At 41.2% G+C, this 21,258-nt stretch overlaps 1 protein-coding gene across 1 annotated transcript; it reads left to right on the top strand.

Annotated features, from left to right (window-relative positions):
* On the top strand, positions 1-21,258 carry mlpha (melanophilin a). Its single transcript, XM_071521062.1, has 15 exons — positions 1-110; positions 3,922-4,143; positions 5,478-5,590; positions 9,947-9,988; positions 10,261-10,319; positions 10,478-10,567; positions 12,387-12,498; positions 12,764-12,954; positions 13,755-13,835; positions 14,536-14,769; positions 17,545-17,715; positions 18,317-18,478; positions 19,723-19,779; positions 20,912-20,960; positions 21,209-21,258. Exons 1-15 carry the CDS (start codon positions 1-3, stop codon positions 21,256-21,258), a joined length of 1,743 nt encoding a protein of 580 aa, XP_071377163.1.

A 21,258-nucleotide genomic window follows, 5' to 3' on the forward strand; every position in this document is an offset into this window, starting at 1 on the left:
ATGGAGCACAAGCTGGACCTGTCCCGGCTGACGGACGAGGAGGCCAAACACGTGTGGGACGTCATCCAGAGAGACTTCAACCTCCGCAAGAAGGAGGAGGAGAGGCTGGGGTGGGTCTATCTATCTATCTATCTATCTATCCATCTATCTATCTATCTATCTATCTATCTATCTATTTATCTATCTATCTATTAGTCTGAAGTCCCCTGTCTATCTGTCTATCTATCTATCTCTCTCTCTATCTATCTATCTATCTATCTATCTATCTATCTATCTATTAGTCTGAAGTCCCCTGTCTATCTGTCTCTGTCTATCTATCTATCTATCTATCTATCTATCTCTCTATCTATCTCTCTATCTATCTATCTATCTATCTATTTATCTATCTATCTATTAGTCTGAAGTCCCCTGTCTATCTGTCTCTGTCTATCTATCTATCTATCTATCTATCTATCTATCTATCTGTAAGAAAAATAGATAAACCATCAAACTGAAGCACATGATGTATGATACAGCAAGTTTTGCCTCCCCTCCCCTGTCTGACCCTCCTCTTCTCCCTGTTGGAACACACACACACACACACACACACACATACACACTGTCTTAAAGAAGCTTAATGTTGAGATTTTGGATCAGAGTGAGATAACGCTGCATTACCTTCTATTTCATGTTGTCAAATTGTCTGTAAGTTTTGCGTTTGTTTTAACCTGCATGGAGCACCAGATGGGCGGGGCTTACCGCATCAGGACAAGTCAGACAAGCTGTCAATCACAGAAGAGTAAACTAAATTGCCTTTCAAATACTTTCCTGAGATTGTCTTAACTTTCTGGCACTGTGTGACAAACCCTATCAATCTGAAAAAGCTGCAACCAAACCAGCAAATGTATTTAATACTATTTAAAACAATTCACATATCAACAACAATATATATGGAGATAAGGATAATAACAAGGCTAATCTGTAAAGACATAGAGAGATAAAACAAAATCATGAGCAACTTTGCGTTGGCGATACCCTAGGCAATCTTTTGGACATAGTAGATGGGCAACTCTCATAGCAACAAGCAACAAAGACAGATAATGACTCAAAAATATATTCAAAATCTATTTGAAACGCTTTTATGAATCCCATCAGATTTTCAAAAGTGCTTTGGGGTTTCTTTGCCTCACCTGCACATTTTGCATTCCCAATCTCTTTTTTAGCATTTATATGTGCAAATAAACTGAACCTGAACCACTCTACATATATGTTTTGTTTAGTTTCATTTCATTTCTTTATTCACACATATAAAAATGTAAAAGAAAAGGATACAAACAATACATAATTTGCAAGTAAATGTGAAGGAGAATTGCCTAAAAACCCTCCAGGGGCTTGAAAAGTGGCATTCTCCAGGCAGCATATTACAAAAAATAATTACAGCAATATAAAATACACAATTTGAATGTATCTATAAATAAGTTTAGACATAGTAAAAAATGGAGACATAGTTCAGCATAGTCCTTGACAACAATGCATCCCATAACACCCAACAACATATGTAGAGCGGTTTAGGTTTAGGCTTGTATGTGTGTGTCTGTGTTGACGTGTGTGTCTTCTCTCTGTGCTCGTGAATCCTCCCGCTCATGAGAACCGGAGAGGAATGCGAGTGTGAAAGCCGGCTGTTGTGAGTCAGGTCGTCACGGCGATCACGGCTCAGTCACAAGTTCCCCCGCTGTCCGCCGCACGTCTCACCGGCTAAACAAGACGCCGTGAAGTTTCATTCTTCTACGCTCACAAAGATGCCTCTGTGTCCCCCCCCCCCCACACACACACACACACACACATACATACACTCCCATCAGCCCCCGGGAGGAACTCACTCCTGGAATAAAACATAGAGCCGTGGCTTTATGAAATGAAACGGCAGGCGTAGACGTTTCTGAAGAGTGAGTCGTTGTCTGGCCCGGGGTCAGGGTCAAGTCACTCTTGATTCAGTTAGGGTTAGAAAGTGGATTTTCTTCACACTTTGAAGATAATATTGAAAAACCTCTGACACAAGAGGGCTGTTCTACTGTATGCAGCCTTTTTCACGGATTGTGGAGGATGAATGTTCCACCGTTAGGGAATAAAATGCAGTTTCTGTCTTGATTTTGAAAGCGACTGAATTGCTGTTCTGTGACTTGAGCTGCAGCACAACCTGGTTTTCACTGGTGCTGAAACAATTTAGTTTAGTTTCAGTCATTTATCAAGTAAAAATGCCAAATGTTTGTCGGTTACAGCTTCACAGATGCTAAGATTTGCTGCTTTTCTCAATTTCATATCATTATAAAATGAATACTTTGGGGTTTATTGGCTGCTGGTCAGACATTTGAAGACATTTGAAGAATCACTTTGGGCTGTTTAGAGATTCAATTTTATGACATCACTTATTTAAGACTAAATGATTACTTGATTAATCAAAAAAAGAATCAGTTGTTGATGAAAATAGTTGTTAGTTGCAGCTTTAATTTTCACTCTTATAGGGAAAATGCACATAAACACACTTTAACACTGTTAAAATTAGCTATTGGCAATGTACCTTGTATTTCTGGGCCCATTTTGTATAGATGGTGTATTTTTCCTATTCCCTCAGTTAACTGTCCCACTCTAGAGGACATGACGTCATGTTGAGATTTTTCCAGTCCAGCTACAATGGAGTTTGATAAGAAAATTTCTTTTTAAAACATCAAACGTTTTAAAACTGCTACCTGCATCATTTTGTTCTTGTTTTGTATCTTTCTGATATCTTTCTGATGTCACTTCAAGACGTTTTAATATGAGTTTTTACCGTGACTTGATATAATGTTGTGTAAGTTCTGTGCTTGTTTGAGCTTGTTGGGAAATTTGGTACTAGCAAAAACACTTTTTAGAGTTTCAGAACATCTTGAGAGCAAAGTGATGCTCTGATGACGGCCAAAAGCTCAGCAATAAAGTGCTGTGTATTGCAAGGCAGCTGTGCATGGATTTGTACTTAAGTAAAAGATTTGACTTCTTCTTCCACCACTGTGAACATGTAAAACTATATGTGAAGCGGAGCGTTGCTGAAAAAAGAGCTTTTGTGCTCCTGTGAACCTGTGAATGTATATGTGACCCCTGGAAGTCCCCTCAGCCCCGGGCCCCGGCTGGAAATAAGAATATGTAAGAATCTGTTCTCAGTCATCTGCCTGGTTAGATAAGTCTGCCTCACAAGACATCTATGACATCTATTGAAAGGAGGATGTGTTGTGCTGAACATTTTGTTGCTGTGCATCAGTCCGCTCCGGGCAAATAGGGACGCTCAGATCTTTTTGTGTCACATGTCCTTCACTGTAATCAGTGTCCTAATGTGTCTGCTAATGTGGGCCAAAAAAAAACAAGAACGCGGCTTTGTAATTCATTGAGTTCCTGCTGTGACTGACTTGGTGGTGCTGCATGTAGCATTTTTATACATGAATATACTACTGTCAAATTAATAGTTTTACCTTAGTCTTATCACTGTAAACAGGTGAGTCCATGTTGGAGATGATCATTCCTCTCTATCTCACTCCAGTAGTATTGTTAGTTCTAGTGTTTCTCCACATTAAGACTACATTTCCCATAAGCCCCGTTGCTTCCTGCCCCCCCTCCCCCTCCCTGAAGAGGATCAACATGTTGGAAGTGATTTCTCCATCTTCCTTTCCCTCCTTCCACCATCTGCTGCCAGAAACTCTTTCAGCTTTAGCTCCGTTTTGCTCTGGAAGAACAGAACCTCTTCCTGTTTTGTGCCATAAAGCGATCCAGCAGATTTCCCTCCAGATCCACCAGGTGAAGGAGAAACAATGGAGGATGCAGAGTAGAGGACAGTAGAGGCTGTAGGTCTTCTCAATGATGGTCTGTTGTGTTTCCCTTTCCACAATTCTCTAATCCTCTCCTCTCTCCTCTTAGGGATTTGAAGACTAAGATCGAGAAGGAGGACACGAAGCGGGAGCTGCTGGGTGAGCAGAGCACCCTGGCCGATTCTCACTGCATCCGCTGCCTGCAGCCCTTCAAGTTCCTGGTCAACAGCAAGCGTCAGTGTCTGGACTGCCAGATGTACACGTGCAAGTCCTGCAGCCGCTACAACAAGAAGGAGCACGGATGGGTGTGCGACAACTGCCGCATGACCAGGTGAGGGAGGAGCGGATAGATGAACACACATACAGGAGAGACTGGGAGGAGAGGCTGAGAGGGAAAAACAACACACTGCATTATCCTTCTTAAAGAAATACACCAAGTTTTTTGAGAGATTGGCTCATTGGTCAAGTTAGCCATTTAATGATGAGAACATAGACACCAAAGTCGTGCATGTGTCCCTGGTAGAGCATTGGTTCCAGTGCTCCATGCTAACACTTTAGCATACACTATGTTGAGCTATAGTAGGCGACTAGCATTGTTTCAAAAGTGAGAAAATGAGAACTTGTAGCAGCTATGCAGCAACATGTTAAGTAATATTGAATGATATGTGGCTATATGTCTGGCATTTTTGAGTAGGAATTTGGTCAAATTTACATTAAATATAATAGAAAAGTAACATCCCAGCAAACAAGGGGCCCATGTGGGGCCACTGTGGGCTGAAAATTGGTCCCCTTGTGGGTTGCCCACAGTGGGCCCGTATCAGCCGTGAAATGGTGGCCCATGGTGTGGGCCCCAACGTTTGGGACCCTAGTGGCAGCCCACACCAGGCCCAAAGCTGCATGGCTTGGTGTGGGCTGCCCATTAGTGCCCCAAAGCAAAACAGGCCCAAAAAGGGCCTGTTTGCTTTTTTTCCCCTGCACTTGGAAAATCGAAATAAAACGCGCAACTTGTTTCAATGATTTTGCCCCGCATGGGCAAAGTCACAGTGGGCCTGCATGGGCTTTCTGTGGGCTGGCCCAAGTGTGGGCCGCCCACAAAAAACCCATACGGGGCCCATAGGTGGGAAAAGACTGTGGGCCCTGCAGGGGCAAAACCAGAGTGGGCCCTTGTGGGTTTTGAGTGGGTTTGCCCCAGCCCACGCTGCCCACAAAAACCCCACAGTGGCCCCACAGTGGCCCCACAGTGGCCCCGCAGGGGCGTGTTTGCTGGGATACTGTTTTGAACAATCAGAGACTCCCTGTTTCCATATAGGAAGTGAAGGTGGTGGTGATGGGAGACTGTGCAGCTAAAAATCACTGTGCAGCGGATGAATACATGTTTGATCACTTGAAATAGTTCCAAAAATAAACCCTGGCCACATCTGCTATGTTGAGTTAATGATATTTAATTTTAAATAGTTATAAATCTACAGTTATTTATTACTAAGTAAGTCATTCTTATTACTTTGCATAATGCTGGTTGCCTCCGTAGCGTATGCTAACGTTTTAGCATGGAGCTCCGGAGTGAGTGATCTACCGGGAACACTTGATGATTTGGGCCACATATACAGTATACACTGTACATATGAAGAGCTGTGAGAGTGAAGTGTGTGAACTGTGTGTGTTCAGGGTGCTGAAGATCGGCACGGTGGGATGGTACCATGACAACGTGCGCAACCGCTTCAAGCGCTTCGGCAGCGCCAAAGTGATGAGGTCACTGTACAAGAGACTGAATGGAGAGGGTGAGTCTGACTTCAGACACACTGATGCTACAAAGCAGCAGCAACACAAAGAAAGACATCAGAGTGGTAATTTGCTACTATTCACCAGTAGGCTGTTGAATTTACCAGGACACACCAGCCGAAATCAACATTAATTTCTTGTGTTTTGTAACCAAACATGAAAGGAAAAATATATTTAGAGATGAAAAACAGCAAAGTGAGATGGTTTCAAATGAAATGGTCACACTGCAGGCCTTCATGCTGAAATCCAAATTGCTGGTCATATCTTATGTTTTTTGGATGAATGTTCATATCTTTTCTTGGATGTAACTCAATATGAACTAACAGCAACTGATACCAATATGAAGCAAAAAAGACACAGAGAGCAGAGAAACAACAACAGAAGACGTCACATCTGTTTTTGTACCCACGCTCCTCCTGCTGGTTTCAAACATATTTTTAGTTACGGTGCGTTCCTTCGAGTTTTGACAGAATTGAGTTTCTCCCCAAACACCAGTCAAGCTGCTTTTTGGCTTTCTTCCATTGTTGTGTCTTGTCCTTCATAACTATGACAACTGTCTCATGTGAATGATTTGCTTATTGTCATTCCAACGCTGATATATTCAGATTTGAGCTTTCAAACACGAGTCTCATGTAGGTCGCATGCCTCAGGATCTGGTTTTGTAACACATATCCCTGTGGCCCAGATGGGAATTGAAAAAATGCTGAACTCCATGCAGCTTTTTGGTTAGAAAACATCAGATCTGAGTCATGTGAGGGGGGAAACTGGGACACTTTGAGCTGCAGGGTGAACACAGCCCTAATTTCTTCCTTTAGTTGTCTGGTAGACTGCATGATACCAGCTTCTCTCTCTGCAGTTTGATCCTTGTTGCTTTGCTTCTTTAAGTAATCCATGACTTCTATTGAACTCCATTGGTGATAAGTAGGACTTGCAACTTATCTCTGTCACTGCTCTCCCCCACCCTCCTGTCCCCTTGAGCTACGGTGGCCTGTAATTGACACAATAAAGTCACATTTCCACAATATCTTCGAACCCTAACCCTAACCCTAACCCTAACCCTTAAAATAACCTTACATTTACATGAATTCACCCCTTCATTCATGCAAACTCCCCTTAAAACTAATTAAGGGAGTTATTAATGGAGGATGGAATGGATTAAAACTTCCCTTAATAACTCAATAATAACCCTCTATGCCATGTACAAAAGGCATGAAAAATCCCTTAGTTTCTAGTGTCTCCATGAATCAACCCATGAATAAATCCCTTAAAAACCCATGATACTAACCTTGCTTTTTTAAAGCTATATGGATATTTAATGTTTATGTAATGGAGAAATTAAGGATAAAATTAAGGGGTTTGGTTTTGTAGTGATGTAGAGAGGCAAGCTTGCTAATTAAAGCAGAGATCCAAACATCTAGTGAAGACATTCCACTCTGGAATAATAAAACTGTTTTGTCGTTTGTTCGCTCGGTTTGTTCACTTCCAGTTCTGATGATGGGAAGTTTTTGTTCTGAATCCAACACAGTCTCACAGAGTTTTGTGACATAAACATGAACTCTAAAACAGTGGTTCTCAACCTTTTTCATATCATGGACCCCTAATTTAGTCCACATTAGGGCCACGGACCCCCATTTGATGAGATTTTGTCTCTCGGACCCAAATCTGAGAATATTTTTATTGTCAGATATGATTTTGTCCAGAATTCCATGGCTATCTGTACTGTAGGTGGAGAGATAACAGTGAAACTATGATCAAAATAGTCATTCTAAAATGACAAAATAATGAAGTTTAATATTTCATCAATTTGCTGGGGACCCCCTGGAATGAGAACCACTGCTCTAAAACGCAGATACACACATTGGACATGCCGTTCTCACATGTTCATCACGTGAAAAGTTTAGCTAACGGTTCAGTTTAGGCAGCTGAAACACTTTGGTTGAGGTTAGGTTCAGGTTTTGGTCATGGTTAAATAAGGAAATGAAAACTTGTTGTCATGAGTTGGTAACTGAACCCGGGTCGTCATTGCATTGGTTGCATTTGAAGATGTCGCACTCGTTTCAGTGAGCTGATGGCTCCACGCTGCAGTGAAAGTGGGTTTTAAATGTCGGGACAGAGCATCAGACACGCTGCAGTCACATCCAGTCACCGGACCGTCAGCTGGCAGAGCGGTGATAGAAAGTGTGTTTTTGGTCACATGGCCTGGATCGCTCTGTATCGGCTCTGTGTTTCCAGTCACATCCATCACCACAGGGCCAAACAACACGCCTGAGCCATGACCGGAGCGTGTCACGTGTTCAGACTGTCTGGTCTGGAGGAGCAGGGCCCTCATTCATGAAACATACACTTGAGCTGTTTAGTAATAATAAAAAGGAACTTGAGCATGAAATAATAAACCAATAGACTTCCACTCATTTACTGTATCAACTCAACCTGCTGTCATACTCTATATCAGTGATTCTCAACCCCTACTTTGGTCCACATTAGGGCCACAGACCCCCATTTGATGAGATTTTGTCTTTTGAACCCAAATCTGAGAATATTTTTATTGTCAGATATGATTTTGTCCAGAATCCCATGACTATCTGTATTGTAGGTAGAGAGATAACAGAGAAACTATGATCAAAACAGTCATTCTTCTACATTCTCTAATTGTGTTAACTTCTTGTAAATGAAATCATGCTGAAGTTTAACAATTCATCAATTTGCTGGGGATCCCCTGGAACCCCCATCAAGGACCCCTGGTGGTCCCCAGACCCCACGTTGAGAACCACTGCTCTCTATATGACCTTCTTTGCAGTGATACCTGATAATAAACTTAAAAATCAAAATACCACATGAGTTAAAAACAGGGGTAAAGAAGAATAAAACAGGCAAAAATGATGGGAATGAAAAGGTTTGGAAAAGGAGAGACTCAAATACATAAAAATCTGTTTTATAAGAAGCGATTTAAAAGTTGTGTTTGTGTTTTCAGACGGGAAATGCATGACTAATCTTTAATGATATTCAATCACATGTAGAGCTTGGGACTAATTTCTAATCACTATATATTTTGGAAAAAAAACCACTGAACTTCATCATTTGATATTGTTAAAATACAGAGGATCTAGTCTGTGAAAGTGTTTTTGTCATTTCACCAGCCAAGGACCTTAAGTTTCCTACTATCCTTCAAACAGCACATAAATAACCAACCTTTAAACTTTAGTGCTGCTTATTTTGTAAGAATTTGTGTCACATTTTTAAAAAGATGGTTCATATGTTAATTTGCAAGGACACTCTTCATTTTTTTCACGTATCCTTGGTTACATTGTGCAAATTCATAGCAATGAAAATGAAAAAATCTACAGCAGTCAGAAGTTATTTTGGGTTTTTTATGTATCACAAATTTGGAGAGAATGAATGTAAGCTGCTGATTTTCACCTCATGTCTCTGCATCAGTGTTACCAAGAACAATTAACTTTTTCATTAAATCACATCTTTGGCCTTGTTCTGGTCACACGTATGTATTTTGACTGCAAGAAACTCTTTTAAAATGTGCCAACTGGAACTTAAGGCCCTTTATGGCAGTGAACACGAGGTGTTTAATTCAAAGGGAATGCAGAGCTTGTTGTCAGTGTGTTAGGTAAACCAGTCCAGCCAGACAGCGTGACCACAAGGCCTGGAAGCCAAACGGCCGGTCAGTCCACCAGAGTCTGTGGACAGAGGGGAAAACTTATAAGTGGAAAACATGAGGAATGAGCTATAGATACTGGAGGAGGGAGAATCGATTCTTTTAGCTCAGTCGATTCTTTCAGGCGGTCTGACAGTTGTGTCGATTCAGGACCGCTTCATTTGATTCATCTTTGTAAAACAGACAACAACATGACAGACGAAGAGCTATACCATTACAAAACAAGACAAAAACCCTGCAGTCGAAAACATATTCAGCTGAAAAGAGCCTAACTTTATAACTTGATAAGCACAAATCAAACAGCCAATAGTCTAATAAGAGGTTAACTGAACCGAGGCCACTTTATCTTTCTTTGCTGCTCCAAGTAACGTTAGTCTTGGTCAAGTCCAGTCTCAAATAATGATAAATCTGGTAAACTATGTCTACCGCCATGAATTTGGACTAATTTACAGCTAATTTACTCGATGTAAAGAGAGACTGGCAGCATTGCTAGCTGTACTTTGTAAGTACAGCTGTACTGTGCTTTCAAATTTAGAGAGAGAGATTTAATTGATTATATATTATCAAAGCAAATTGAATGTAACAAAAGTTCCTGTTGTGTTTTAGCATAATGACCAATAAGGACTCATATGCTAGCTGCTAATACAGATGCTACATGCTAATATTAATGCTTCCTTTTATCTCTCAGGAGGCCGCGACGATGACACTCAGAGCATGCCCGACACCCGCCGTGAGTCACTCAAACTACACACTTACAAATTCAAAATGAGAAATGTATTTTTGCAGAAATTCGGCCTTTAGACAGAAATTTCTTTTCATTTATGTTTGCTGTATGTTATTAGCAACAGTCATATTGACACAACATATGTAGTTATTATGTTGAAAAGTGACACTGTACCTACCCAAAGTAAAAAAGGCCTAAAACGTGAAACTCCAAACTTTTGTCTGTTGTTGTTACATTGCTTTTTTTTAACTGGTAAGTGATGTGACCTTTGACCCTAGACATGTATAACGGCATTGAGGATGACCATGCAGAGGTCGAAGCTCAGCGGTACAAAATGGTAAAAAAAAAGAATTTAAAAAAAATCTCTTTCTGTGCTTGAAACGTAATTCTCTTCTAAATTTGAAGTTGTCATTATTCCAGCCATGAGGCAGCGGCGGCCTGAAGCGGATCGGGTCTGTGAACTGAAGACTCTCTTTGTTCCCTGTTTGTTTTCAGATGCGCAAGAACAAGCGTCTCCTCTCTGTTCATCCCCTCGACTTCGACTCAGAGGATTATTTCCCCCACTCCCGCCGGCAGTCTGTCCAGGTAGCCTCACTGCTGTTATCAGATATATTTTAGGCATCACTGTGCAGTCGATCGTCAACATATCCAGTAGGGTTTGACAGATATTACAGTTTGCCAGTACAGTGAGTGGAAATTGATTAAATATCAGATATCAGCCAGTCAGTTTCGTCCACCTCTGATATGTTGGAGGTTCCTCCAGACCACAGCTACAGAAACACAGTCTGGAAAACCAGTAAAGATTTTATTTCTTTGGCCATTTAAAGGTCTAATTTATCCCAGAGTTTCCCTACCTCTGAATAGTTGTGAGAGAGCTGCTAATCCTAAAGTAATTTCATTCAGTCTGGATTTGAATGGAGAGTTTTAGTGTCCCATGATGGTCTGAAGAGGCTAGTTCTTGTATTTTTTGGCATGAAAATGGTCACATTTTGTACATGTTGAATATTGACACACAATATTATCTATCAACAACTTAAGTCTAAAAATATTGGTATTTGTACCGGCCTTCAAAAGCCCATATTGGTCAGAGTGCGAGGGGCAGAGCCACAGTGCCAGACCATATTCGAGAACGGAGAATGATCATGTAAGAGAGAAGTGACAGGAAAATAAATAAGAGAAGTAACAGCTAATGAGAGAAGATGGAGAAGAAGAGAAGAGAATTAAGTGCCAGTTTTAACATTTTGTTCACCAATCGTACATAAACTGTGCTACAAACAGGCTGAGCAGGGGAATCCAGGTAAAAACTTATTCCAGCTGTTTAATCCACTTCAGTCATGAAGGTGAGATGCAAATGAAGGAGAGCCGACGGCTTAAAGAAACATTTTAAGCCTCATAAGACACTTGAGACATGGATTGTACAAAAGAGTTTGCAACTTAAAAAGATGGTCGTCACATTTTGTTCACTTGGTGCTTATGAAATGTGGCTTTTGGCAGATATCTATATTTCGACTTCACAGGGTAATATGATTATCCTTGATTTGAATGGACAATTTTTAGCATGGTTAACCTCAGCTGGTATCAAGTCCATGTGATTAAGTTGTCAGCACTACATACTGCATGTTGTCGAGCATTTTGAACACATCACGGTATTGACTGGATGTTAAATCTCATCTGTCATGCGTTTCAAAACGATTTGCTCAGAACAAGAGAGTGCATGAGAAGAAGAAATGCTTTATTAAAGATAAAGTGATTTTAACCAGGAGTTTAACCAGCAGTTTTCAGCCATGAGCCACTGCGGGTCCAGAGTGTGCAGGTTTTTATTGCTGCTCATCAACTACAGCAGCTGATTTCAAGGATTAGCACAACTTCAGCCAGAGAGGAAGAACTAATCAGAGGAATCAGCTGCTGCAGTTTGTTTGGCTGGAATGAAATCTGCAGACTCTTAGGTCACAATGTATTAATTGAACACTGCTGCTGTAAACACAGACGAGAGTTTTAAAAACATTTCTCAGAAGCAGAGCTGCTCTGGAGGCAGAAATAAACTGATTGGTTGAGTTAAACCTCAGTGGGTGGAGCCAAAGAACCATTGATTTTCAGAGTGCAAGTTAGCTAACTGGCAAATTTAAATTGCAAAGAAGGAACTCTGGTCAAAATATAAATAAGATATATAAATGCCAGTCAGGTCAGCAGCAAGCTAACTAGCTTACCTAGATAACTTAGTATGGATAGATTGTATTTTTTCAGTTAGCAGCAGAGCGCTAGGCTTCATAATATTAGCTTCCTCCTCTTGTCTTTTTCACTGAGCTTCAGTCTAATGTTACTTAGCCAGTTCACTTTGTGACAAGCCTCAAACACACTTAATAAATGAATTAGACTTGACTTGAGATCATCTCAACAGTTTCAGCAAATGCAGGAGGAGCGAGGCGGATACAGGAATGACATGGAGTACCAGAACGACATGTACAACCACCGCATGAACCGCAGGAAGAGCCTGGACCGCTACGGCGTGCGGGCTGGTGAGTGTGACACACACACACACACACTGCGCCTGGCCCGGGGACAGCCTGGCGTCCCGGGACTTCTGCTTACAAGCCCATGTGTTTACGAACCAAATACAAAAATGTAACAAAGGAACATTTTCTACTATGGTTCACACCAAACAAAATAAACTGTAGGTGTGATCACATCCTAACCTGCTTACCCATTGCTCAAGATAGGAGCATCCACTACAACATAGCTGTAATAGCTGTAAGGCCTTTCCAATGTCTTTCCCCTGCGCAGATGAGTTTGCAGACAGCAGGATGGTCCGGACCCGCTCCCTGTCTAAGATCAGCTCCTCTGTGGCTCGGCAGCAGTACGTCGACACCTCGGACGAGGAGGACTTCCAGCGCCCCCCCATGTACCAGCAGCCGCCCTTCAGACGACGCAACAGCCGGGCCTCGTCCCAGGAGAACCTGGGGCAAGCCCCGCCCGTACGTCACCTGGCTGTGTGTGTGTGTGTGTGTGTGTGTGTGTGTGTCTGTGTGTGTGTGTGTGTGTATGTGAGTGTGTGTGTGTGTGTGTGTGTGTGTAGATTAATACTGCTGCTGCTACTATTACTACTGCTACTACTGCTACTACTACTAGTACTACTACTACTGCTACTACTGCTACTACTACTACTACTACTGCTGCTACTACTACTACTATTAGTACTGCTAGTAATACTACTATTACTGCTGCTGCTGCTACTACTAATACTAGTACTAGTACTACTACTACTACTACTACTACTACTACTACTACTACTACTTACTACTGGTGCTACTAGTACTTCTACTACTACTCAATTACTATTATGACTACTGACTAATAATAATAATAAGGCCAACCAGTATGCCACCGGTGAATTTGTGGTGATAGTAACACTCCCTATACTTATAATACTAATACTAATACTAATACAAATACTACACCTAAAACGTCCCATAGTTACTCCGCCTGTGTGAGTGTGTGTGCATGCTTGTAATACTCAACTAATACTGAGCCCTTAATACTGTTGTAATACTGTTGTCTAATACTAATAATAATAATCAATTTTAAGTATAATGAGCCGTTGTTTTCGTTCCCAAAGTAGTACAATGCATTCAAAACCAGAATTAAAATCTGAATATCCAAACACTTGGCAAGCTAGATAGTGATTTACTGTTCTGACACACTGTACAATATAGAGACTATTGAGAGCATGATCACATTACATGGCAATCTTGTCCTCATCCTCTCTGTTCTGTAGATTAATGAGCTGAGCAAGCGCATGTCGGCTATCGAGAGCCTTCTGAACCGCCTGGAGGAGAAGATAACCCCCGGTGACGAGGTGAGACAGGCTGGGGAATTAAAGATCCACTCTGACGTCAGGCCATGACTTTTTCCTCTTGACGAAAAAAGTAAAAAAAAAAATGCTGTTGCCCTCTGATGACTCAGTGGTATTTCTGGTGCAGCAGATTAACTTTCAGTGGAAGTAAAAAGTCAAAGGCATATTCTCCACATTGCACCACACACTGCAAAGAGAAAGAAGAAACCAAACAAAAAGAAAGACAAAAGTACTTGAAGAATAAATGCTGCCTGTTTTTCTTTCTTTCCTTTTTTATTTTTTTAATGCAAAATCCAAAAAGTTGTACCTATCTATTGTTAGGAATCATGATTGTTTTGGTGACATTTTGTCTATTTTTTGGCAGCTAGTGTGCTGAATATGCCTTTGACTTTTTACCTACTTCAATATAAAGGTCATATGGGCAGGAGTTTTGAGAATGAAACAGTGACTGGCCAAATGAGTGTAGGTGCAAAATATGAAAAAATCTCAACTATGTGACCCAGTAAAGTTACCTTATCTCTTCTCTTTCTCAAATATCTGAAATCATATGGCTTGAGTAGTAAATATGCAAAAATTTAGGGATGCTTTGTAAGAAATATATCTTTTTTGGCATTTACTTATTAACTTATTTACACACACTAAAAGAAGATAAACAATGAATGATGAAATGGAATCATTCAAAATGCATTTTTTGTTTTTTCAGGCCACGCCTGCGACCGGCCAGAACGAGGAGGAGAAGCTGCGGAGGAAGCTGAGCGAGCTGGCGGGGAACCTCAGCGACAAGGGCGTGTCGTCGGACGAGGAGGCCGGGAAGAAGCCCCTCCCCCTGGGGGCCAAGGGGAGCGGCGCCAAGAGCCACGCCTCGGCCCCCTCCTCGGCCCTGAAGGACCTGGACCTCAGCTCCTCCAGCGACGAGATGCCCACCGAGGCTCAGAAGGTAAGGTAGGGTCCGGGTCAACCTGAGGACGGTTAGTGGACTGCTTGATGGGGAGGCATCTTGTTTGATTTTTGCCGTCTTGCACTTTGCTATTTGCAGTTATAATTTAGGGTCCTGCTAGCTGCTTAAAGGATAGTCGTGCATTCATAACTAATGGGATCTTGGAAGTTCCAGGCCTTCAAGCTATAGATGGATAATCAAGCTGAGGACATTTACAGGCTCTGAAATGGGATGATGAGAGGTCTGTAAATGTGTTAAACCCCTCAGTTCAGCCTCTTAAAGGAATAGTACACCCAAAAAGAAGAAGAAGAAGATTTGGTCATTGTCATATCAGTCGAAACACTGGTAGAAAACAAGTTTGTACGTCCACATAACACATAGAGAGTTTGCTAGCACTGCTTCGTATCAGCCTTCTCCAAAAGAACTTAAATGGCTGGTAACTGGTTCTTTAGAGTTCCAAAAAAGGCAAAAAAATCACCATAAAATGACTCCAAACTGCATAATCCAAGTGTTCTGAAGCCAAACGATTGCACTGTGGGTGCAAAAGTCCAATATTTACCTCATTCTCTCCTAGATTTTCCCAAAAGAACCAGTTCCCTGGTCACTTTAGTTCTTTTGGAGAAGGCTAATATGGAGCATCGCTAGCAAATTTACTGTGTGTTATATTGACATACAAACTACATCAGTGTTTCAACTGACAAATCTTCTTTTTTGGGTGAACTATTCCTTTAAGATGATATTGTCCACTTCTCAGGTTGTAAACTTTCAAGTTCCCGCTGGGCATGAACGCAATAAAGGACCAATGCTTCCATGGCTTGGCTGAGCTTAACCCCAAAAGAAAGGCTGTATTCCAAGGATTAAGTGTATCTAAATAGGATAATAGAAAAATAATACCACTCTTTTTCATATATAATCCATTTCCATGTGAAGAGTTATCTGCCATTAGAAAAATATCAACAGACATTAGCCAACTTCAGTCCTGGCCTGACAAATGTTAACACTTTCACAGAGTGGATTATCAGAATCAGAATCAGAATCAGAATAACGTTTATTGCCAAGTAAGTTTTCACAGTACAAGGAATTTGCTTTGGCATGGAGGTGCATACAATAAACATAAAAATAATAAAATAAAATAAAAATAATAATAATACAATTAAAAATATAATAAAAAATATAATAAGAAATAAGAAATAAAAAATATGTACAAATATATATGTGCAATAGTGAATGAAATGTACAGTTTGTACAGGTATGTGCAAAAATTTTTCAAAGAATGTGCAAAGGTATGGGGGGGGGGGGATAAGGGACTGTGTCAGTGGGGGTCCCGGGCCTTGTTGATGAGGCCAGCTGCAGACGGGAAGAAACTGTTCTTGTGGCGTGAGGTTTTGGTCCTGATGGACCGCAGCCTCCTGCCAGAGGGGAGTGTTTCAAAAAGTTTGTGTCCAGGGTGGGAGGGGTCGGCCACAATCTTTCTTGCTCGCCTCAGGGTCCTGGAGGCGTACAGGTCTGTATCTGTATTTCATGGGGATTTTTCCCTGAAATGGAAAAGTGAACTCTTCCTTTCTTGAAATTTGCTTTTGTGCTCATTGTTTGCAAGGTCCTCAAAATCTGATGAGTCACTCTGTGATGATGCAAACTTGACGATCAACAGTCTGACTGCATGACTGCTTCTTTACTAACAGGCTGCCTCCTTGGTCAGTTAATGCCTTCAGGACACTTTGCTGCTCATACAGCAGGTTATATAGTACTGCAGGTCAGTAGCTACCTAGCCTGGCAACAGACGCAATCAGCTAGCACACATAAAGACTTAATGAACTGGTGAAAATGTGTCCAATTCATGCTATCGTCACATTATGTGGCGGAGGAACGTAATCTTCACCGTATTCGTGTTCACAACACTCAAGTCAGAGTTCGTGCTTATTTCATGAAATTTTTGAAACTGTGTCGGCCAAAGGATACCAAAAGGATGAGAGAGGCAATAGATCTAACACTGGTGAGTCCAGTTTTCTCTGGTCAGAGAGCTGCTCACTGCTGCTTAGGAGACAGTTTCGAAGTCATATATTATTATTATTATATTATTTCCATTTCCAGTGTCCATACCGACACCAGAATTTCATTTGGGCAAATAGGGCGAATCTGGTGTCTCAGTTATGGGGGATGGGACGCTCTCTTCTCTTTTGCAGCCGTACTTCATGATTCAGGTTGATAAAGATGAGTGTATTTTTGTCCCCCATGATGAAATTGGGGGAACAGACTATGGATCGGGCCCGGTCCGTCCCTCTATCGCTCCGTCACACACAGTAACTCGGACGTCACTGATTGGATTTTGTTGAAACTTCTGGGAATGACACATGTCATTGCCCCCTTCCGGATTTTCAAAATGACACTGATTGACCTATTTTTGTAATTGTCTGTACGTTGGACGCCGCTGATTGGATTTTCACAAAACTTGAGGGAATTATGCATCTCACAGCTCCATTCTGATATTTTAAAATTGTAAAATTAAAGTAAAATTGTACTGATTAGCCTAAGCACTACAGTCTGCATCATCCGTGGAGGACGACATGTTTACTCGTCACATAAAAATGCCTTGTTCAGCTTTAATCAAACTGAATTCAAGTGGAAGTGAATGGAACTGCACATTCTGTAATGAACTGAACTGCGTTGAGGAAACAAACCCAGGAGTCGTGTGGTTTGGCGTCCAGGCTAGTAGCTACTGCAGGATCAGATGGTATTTTCCAGCTGCTAACGTCTGTCCCTTTACATGGCTTTCAGAGATCAACTGCTGCCGCCCTCTGTGACCTCACCACTGAGGTCCTGAGAACCATTAATGCCACAGAAAACGCAATGATCGAGTACGGCCTCTCAGAGCCGATTGACAGATCCCAGTTAGTAGGGACTGACGCAAAGCAAGCAGATGATGCTTACAGAGAACTTGAGGAAAATGTAAGCTTCAAACCTGAACTGCACGCCTCTTTCCTTCTTTCTCCTCTAACCAGTTTTTTGTCTGTAGGTCAAACTAAGCCACGCCCACCCGCCTTGTCTAAAGCATGCGAGAAATGTCTGTCTAGCGTGTCTGAATCTGTTATGAACAGGGTTGGGTATCGGAAAATGATACTTATCAGTACTGTGGCAATCTGGGGTATCAAAAGCCATATTTAAGGTTTTAAAGTACAAATACATTGGAGTCTTACAGCAAGAAATCACATTTTCTATCAGTTTATGGTGATTTTTAATGGAGGAAATCAATTGTGAGTGTGGAGAAACAGATAGCATGTAAAAATGTCAGAGAATTACAGAAAATAATCCACTCTCTATCACATGATGAACTGTGCATTCATTCAACAATCAAAGGGATCTTTTTACATACATTTGAACCATTTAGGTGAAGCTCTTATTCAGGGAAACTTACAATGTAGTAGAATGAGCTTCATTTCCAAAACAAGCAACTACTGAAAAATTTCCAGCGATACCCAGCTCTAGTTACAAATGGACTGGTGCTGAGTTGGCATAGTCAGTCCTCCATGTTTGCCTCGCTCCCCGGCAGGTCTACATGGCAGCAGGGAAATCTTACGATCTGGAGAAGAAGCTGAGACTGCTGGAGCAGAACGCCAAGAACCGCTTCGGGGGAACGACGGACTCGGAGCTGTCGGAGCTGGAGGACGTGGTGGCCCTGACCGCCGCCCGGGTCCAGAACACCGAGAGCGAGGTGGGCGGAGCCACACACCTGACCCGACACCACCAAGACAAAGACAAAGGCCTTTGTTGTAGCTGACATATTGGTTTGTTGTACTGTGATTGCTCTGGCTGAAAAGAGCATCAGCTGGGCTCCAAAAGATGAAAATGTAGCTTATTATTAGGACAAATGAAAATATAGACATTTCTGACTAAGACAGGATTTATACAGTACTGTGCAAAAGTCTTAGGCACATGTAAAAGAAAAAAAGTAAAGTGAAGATGCTTTCAAAAATAATTAAATGAAAAGTTTCTAAATATCAAAAAATTTACTATAATCAGCAGTCTACTGACACACTAATGCAGAAAAAAAATGAACATCTAAGACACAATTTATATAAAAACTCTTGGGTGCCTAAGACTTTTGCACAGTACTGTATATGATATGATAGTGTAGCTATTCACACTTCTTAAGTGATAATAATTTTTTGCTGATACAATTCAGTTTCTGAACTGTTGAGCGGGCCGTTTCAAGCCAGGAGAATCAGCTGTCCGTTTAGCCTATAATTGTTAATAATTCTGTTTTTTGACTGTTGAGTGGGCTTTTTTCAAGCCAGCAGGATCAGCCGTCCCTTTAGCCTATAATTGTTGATACAGTTCAGTTTTTGAACTGCTGAGCAGGCTGTTTCAAGCCATCATCAGTAAAATATAGAGGATCCACTCTGTAAAAATTATCACTCTGTCCACCATGACTTAAGTTAGTTACGATCCTTTAAAAGGGAGCAGTGTGCGTCTTAATTTTGTGCTTTCAGTCATGTTGTAAGAGTAGTTGTCACAGCTTTAAAGCGATGGATTTCAGAGCAAACCTTCAGATGTTGCCAAAGGACAGACATAAATGTCTGGTGGTATATAAAGTTTTGCTGCCAGGGGAACAAATCAATATTTAAAAGAGATTTGCTGGTTGTATGTGAAGGATGTAAAGTTAAAGTGGCAAACCTTCAAGGAAGCCAAGGCACTCTCTTCTTGGAAAGCCTTTATTTTTCTTAGGGAATTTCATAGCAAAATGTGCTATTACATTTTGGCACACGGCTTTCCTCAGGATGCGGATATGGATTGGTCTCTAATTGTGAGAGGAAATTAAATTTACAGATTATTTTGGATGAATACGGTAGTTATTCTAGTCACCAACACACATGATAATATCCACAAACGTTTTCACCCAACTTTATGTTGATTATTTACTTCTGTAGTGTAATGACAGTCTTTCTTTCTTTGCAGGTATCTGATATAGAAAGCAAGATTGCTGCTCTCAGCACTGCAGGGTCCAAGAAAAAGGTGAGTTGAGTAACTTGAAGACAGTGAGATCATCCATGCTGACACCGACTTAGGAAAATATTCATATGAAAATATCCCAGTTGTGGGGTGATAACAACTCCTAAAACTTTTTTTATATAATATGAAAACTATTTTAGGTTTAGATTTAGTTTATTGGGACATACAAGTGATAAAACCTACAAAAAAACAGAAGAGAAACCCCACATATGCCTCACAGGCAAACACCTCTCAGCCAAAAACACTTGACTATCAGATAGGCAACGCTGATAAACATTGCTGCTTCCAACTCCTGCGAGGCATGTTACATCAGAAACACCAGTACAAGCCAACTCCTAATGAACGCCTCAGTGACTAATGCTTCACAGGCCTATTCTTAGATTTCTCGCTTTTATGTGACGCAATTGGTCAAATGCTACTTTTTCTGTCATGTAATGGGTCAAATGTAAGAAGTGCTCCCCAGCACTCATTGGTTTACTGAATGTGGTAGATTCATTCATTCAGTAACGTTCTCAGTAAAAGTGAATAGTGTGATAAGGTGGATTTGTTTCTAAATGTAGGTTACTGTGACACAGTAAACTGGCTTGTCTTTAGCCCTAGTCTCTACTCCAAAACATGAAGAGTTGTAGCTTGAGAAGAGTCAGCTCAGTTAACCTGAACAAACTGTTAGCTAGCTAACTAGCCAGCAAACACACTGATGTTAATGTGAACATGCTAACACTAGCTGCTAGTAGATATGTTAATTAGTGTGCTAATCAGATGTGCTAGCAACAAGACAGTGATGGTTAGCTGAGCAGATAGGCTACTATGGTTAGCTAGCTAACAAGCTGACATTATCTAAACACTAAATCAATCAGATGGATCAGTGATGAAATGATCAATTCAGTCAGAAACAGACTGTCTGTTCAATTCTGTTGAGAGAGACAAGTCGTAAGTTGAGAAACACAATCAGCTGTTCACAGCCTGTTGCTCAAGATCTGAAGACCTGCAATATGGCCGCCAGAGGGTGGGTGACATCATCTGAATGCCCTCACTGCCAGGGTCAGGAGTTTGACCCCTGCAGTCGTGGTTGTGTAAATTAATCTGGGAATAAAAAGTCATGTTTCCTCTAAGAATCTCCAATCTGCTCCAACAGGTTTTTGGATCCCAGCAGAGAAAAAGATCGACCCAAGACTATCCTGCAAGTAAGAACTGAAACAATTTTGTATTTTCTTACTTGAAGTGAAAACTTACACCGTGTCCAGTGATGTGAAGCGAGTGTTATGACCTCTTGGTCCCATGAAACCTGTTAGAAACTGCATGATTTTTTGCCCCAACAACAACAGCAAAAACTAATTTATGTGAAGATTATTTTTACCCACGTCTGATCCCTTTAACCATGTCAATTCTGTTCACTCTTTTGAAAATAACCAGCTGTTCTTTCCACCGACAGAAACAAGCAATGGCTCTGGATCTCAGTGGAAATCAAATAACATGTACTGA

Source organism: Centroberyx affinis, unplaced genomic scaffold, assembly GCF_046629955.1.
Source record: "Centroberyx affinis isolate AG114_WGS23_722 - 3 ecotype Tasmania unplaced genomic scaffold, CSIRO-AGI_Caff_v1 ptg000849l_1, whole genome shotgun sequence".
Classification (NCBI taxonomy): domain Eukaryota; kingdom Metazoa; phylum Chordata; class Actinopteri; order Beryciformes; family Berycidae; genus Centroberyx; species Centroberyx affinis.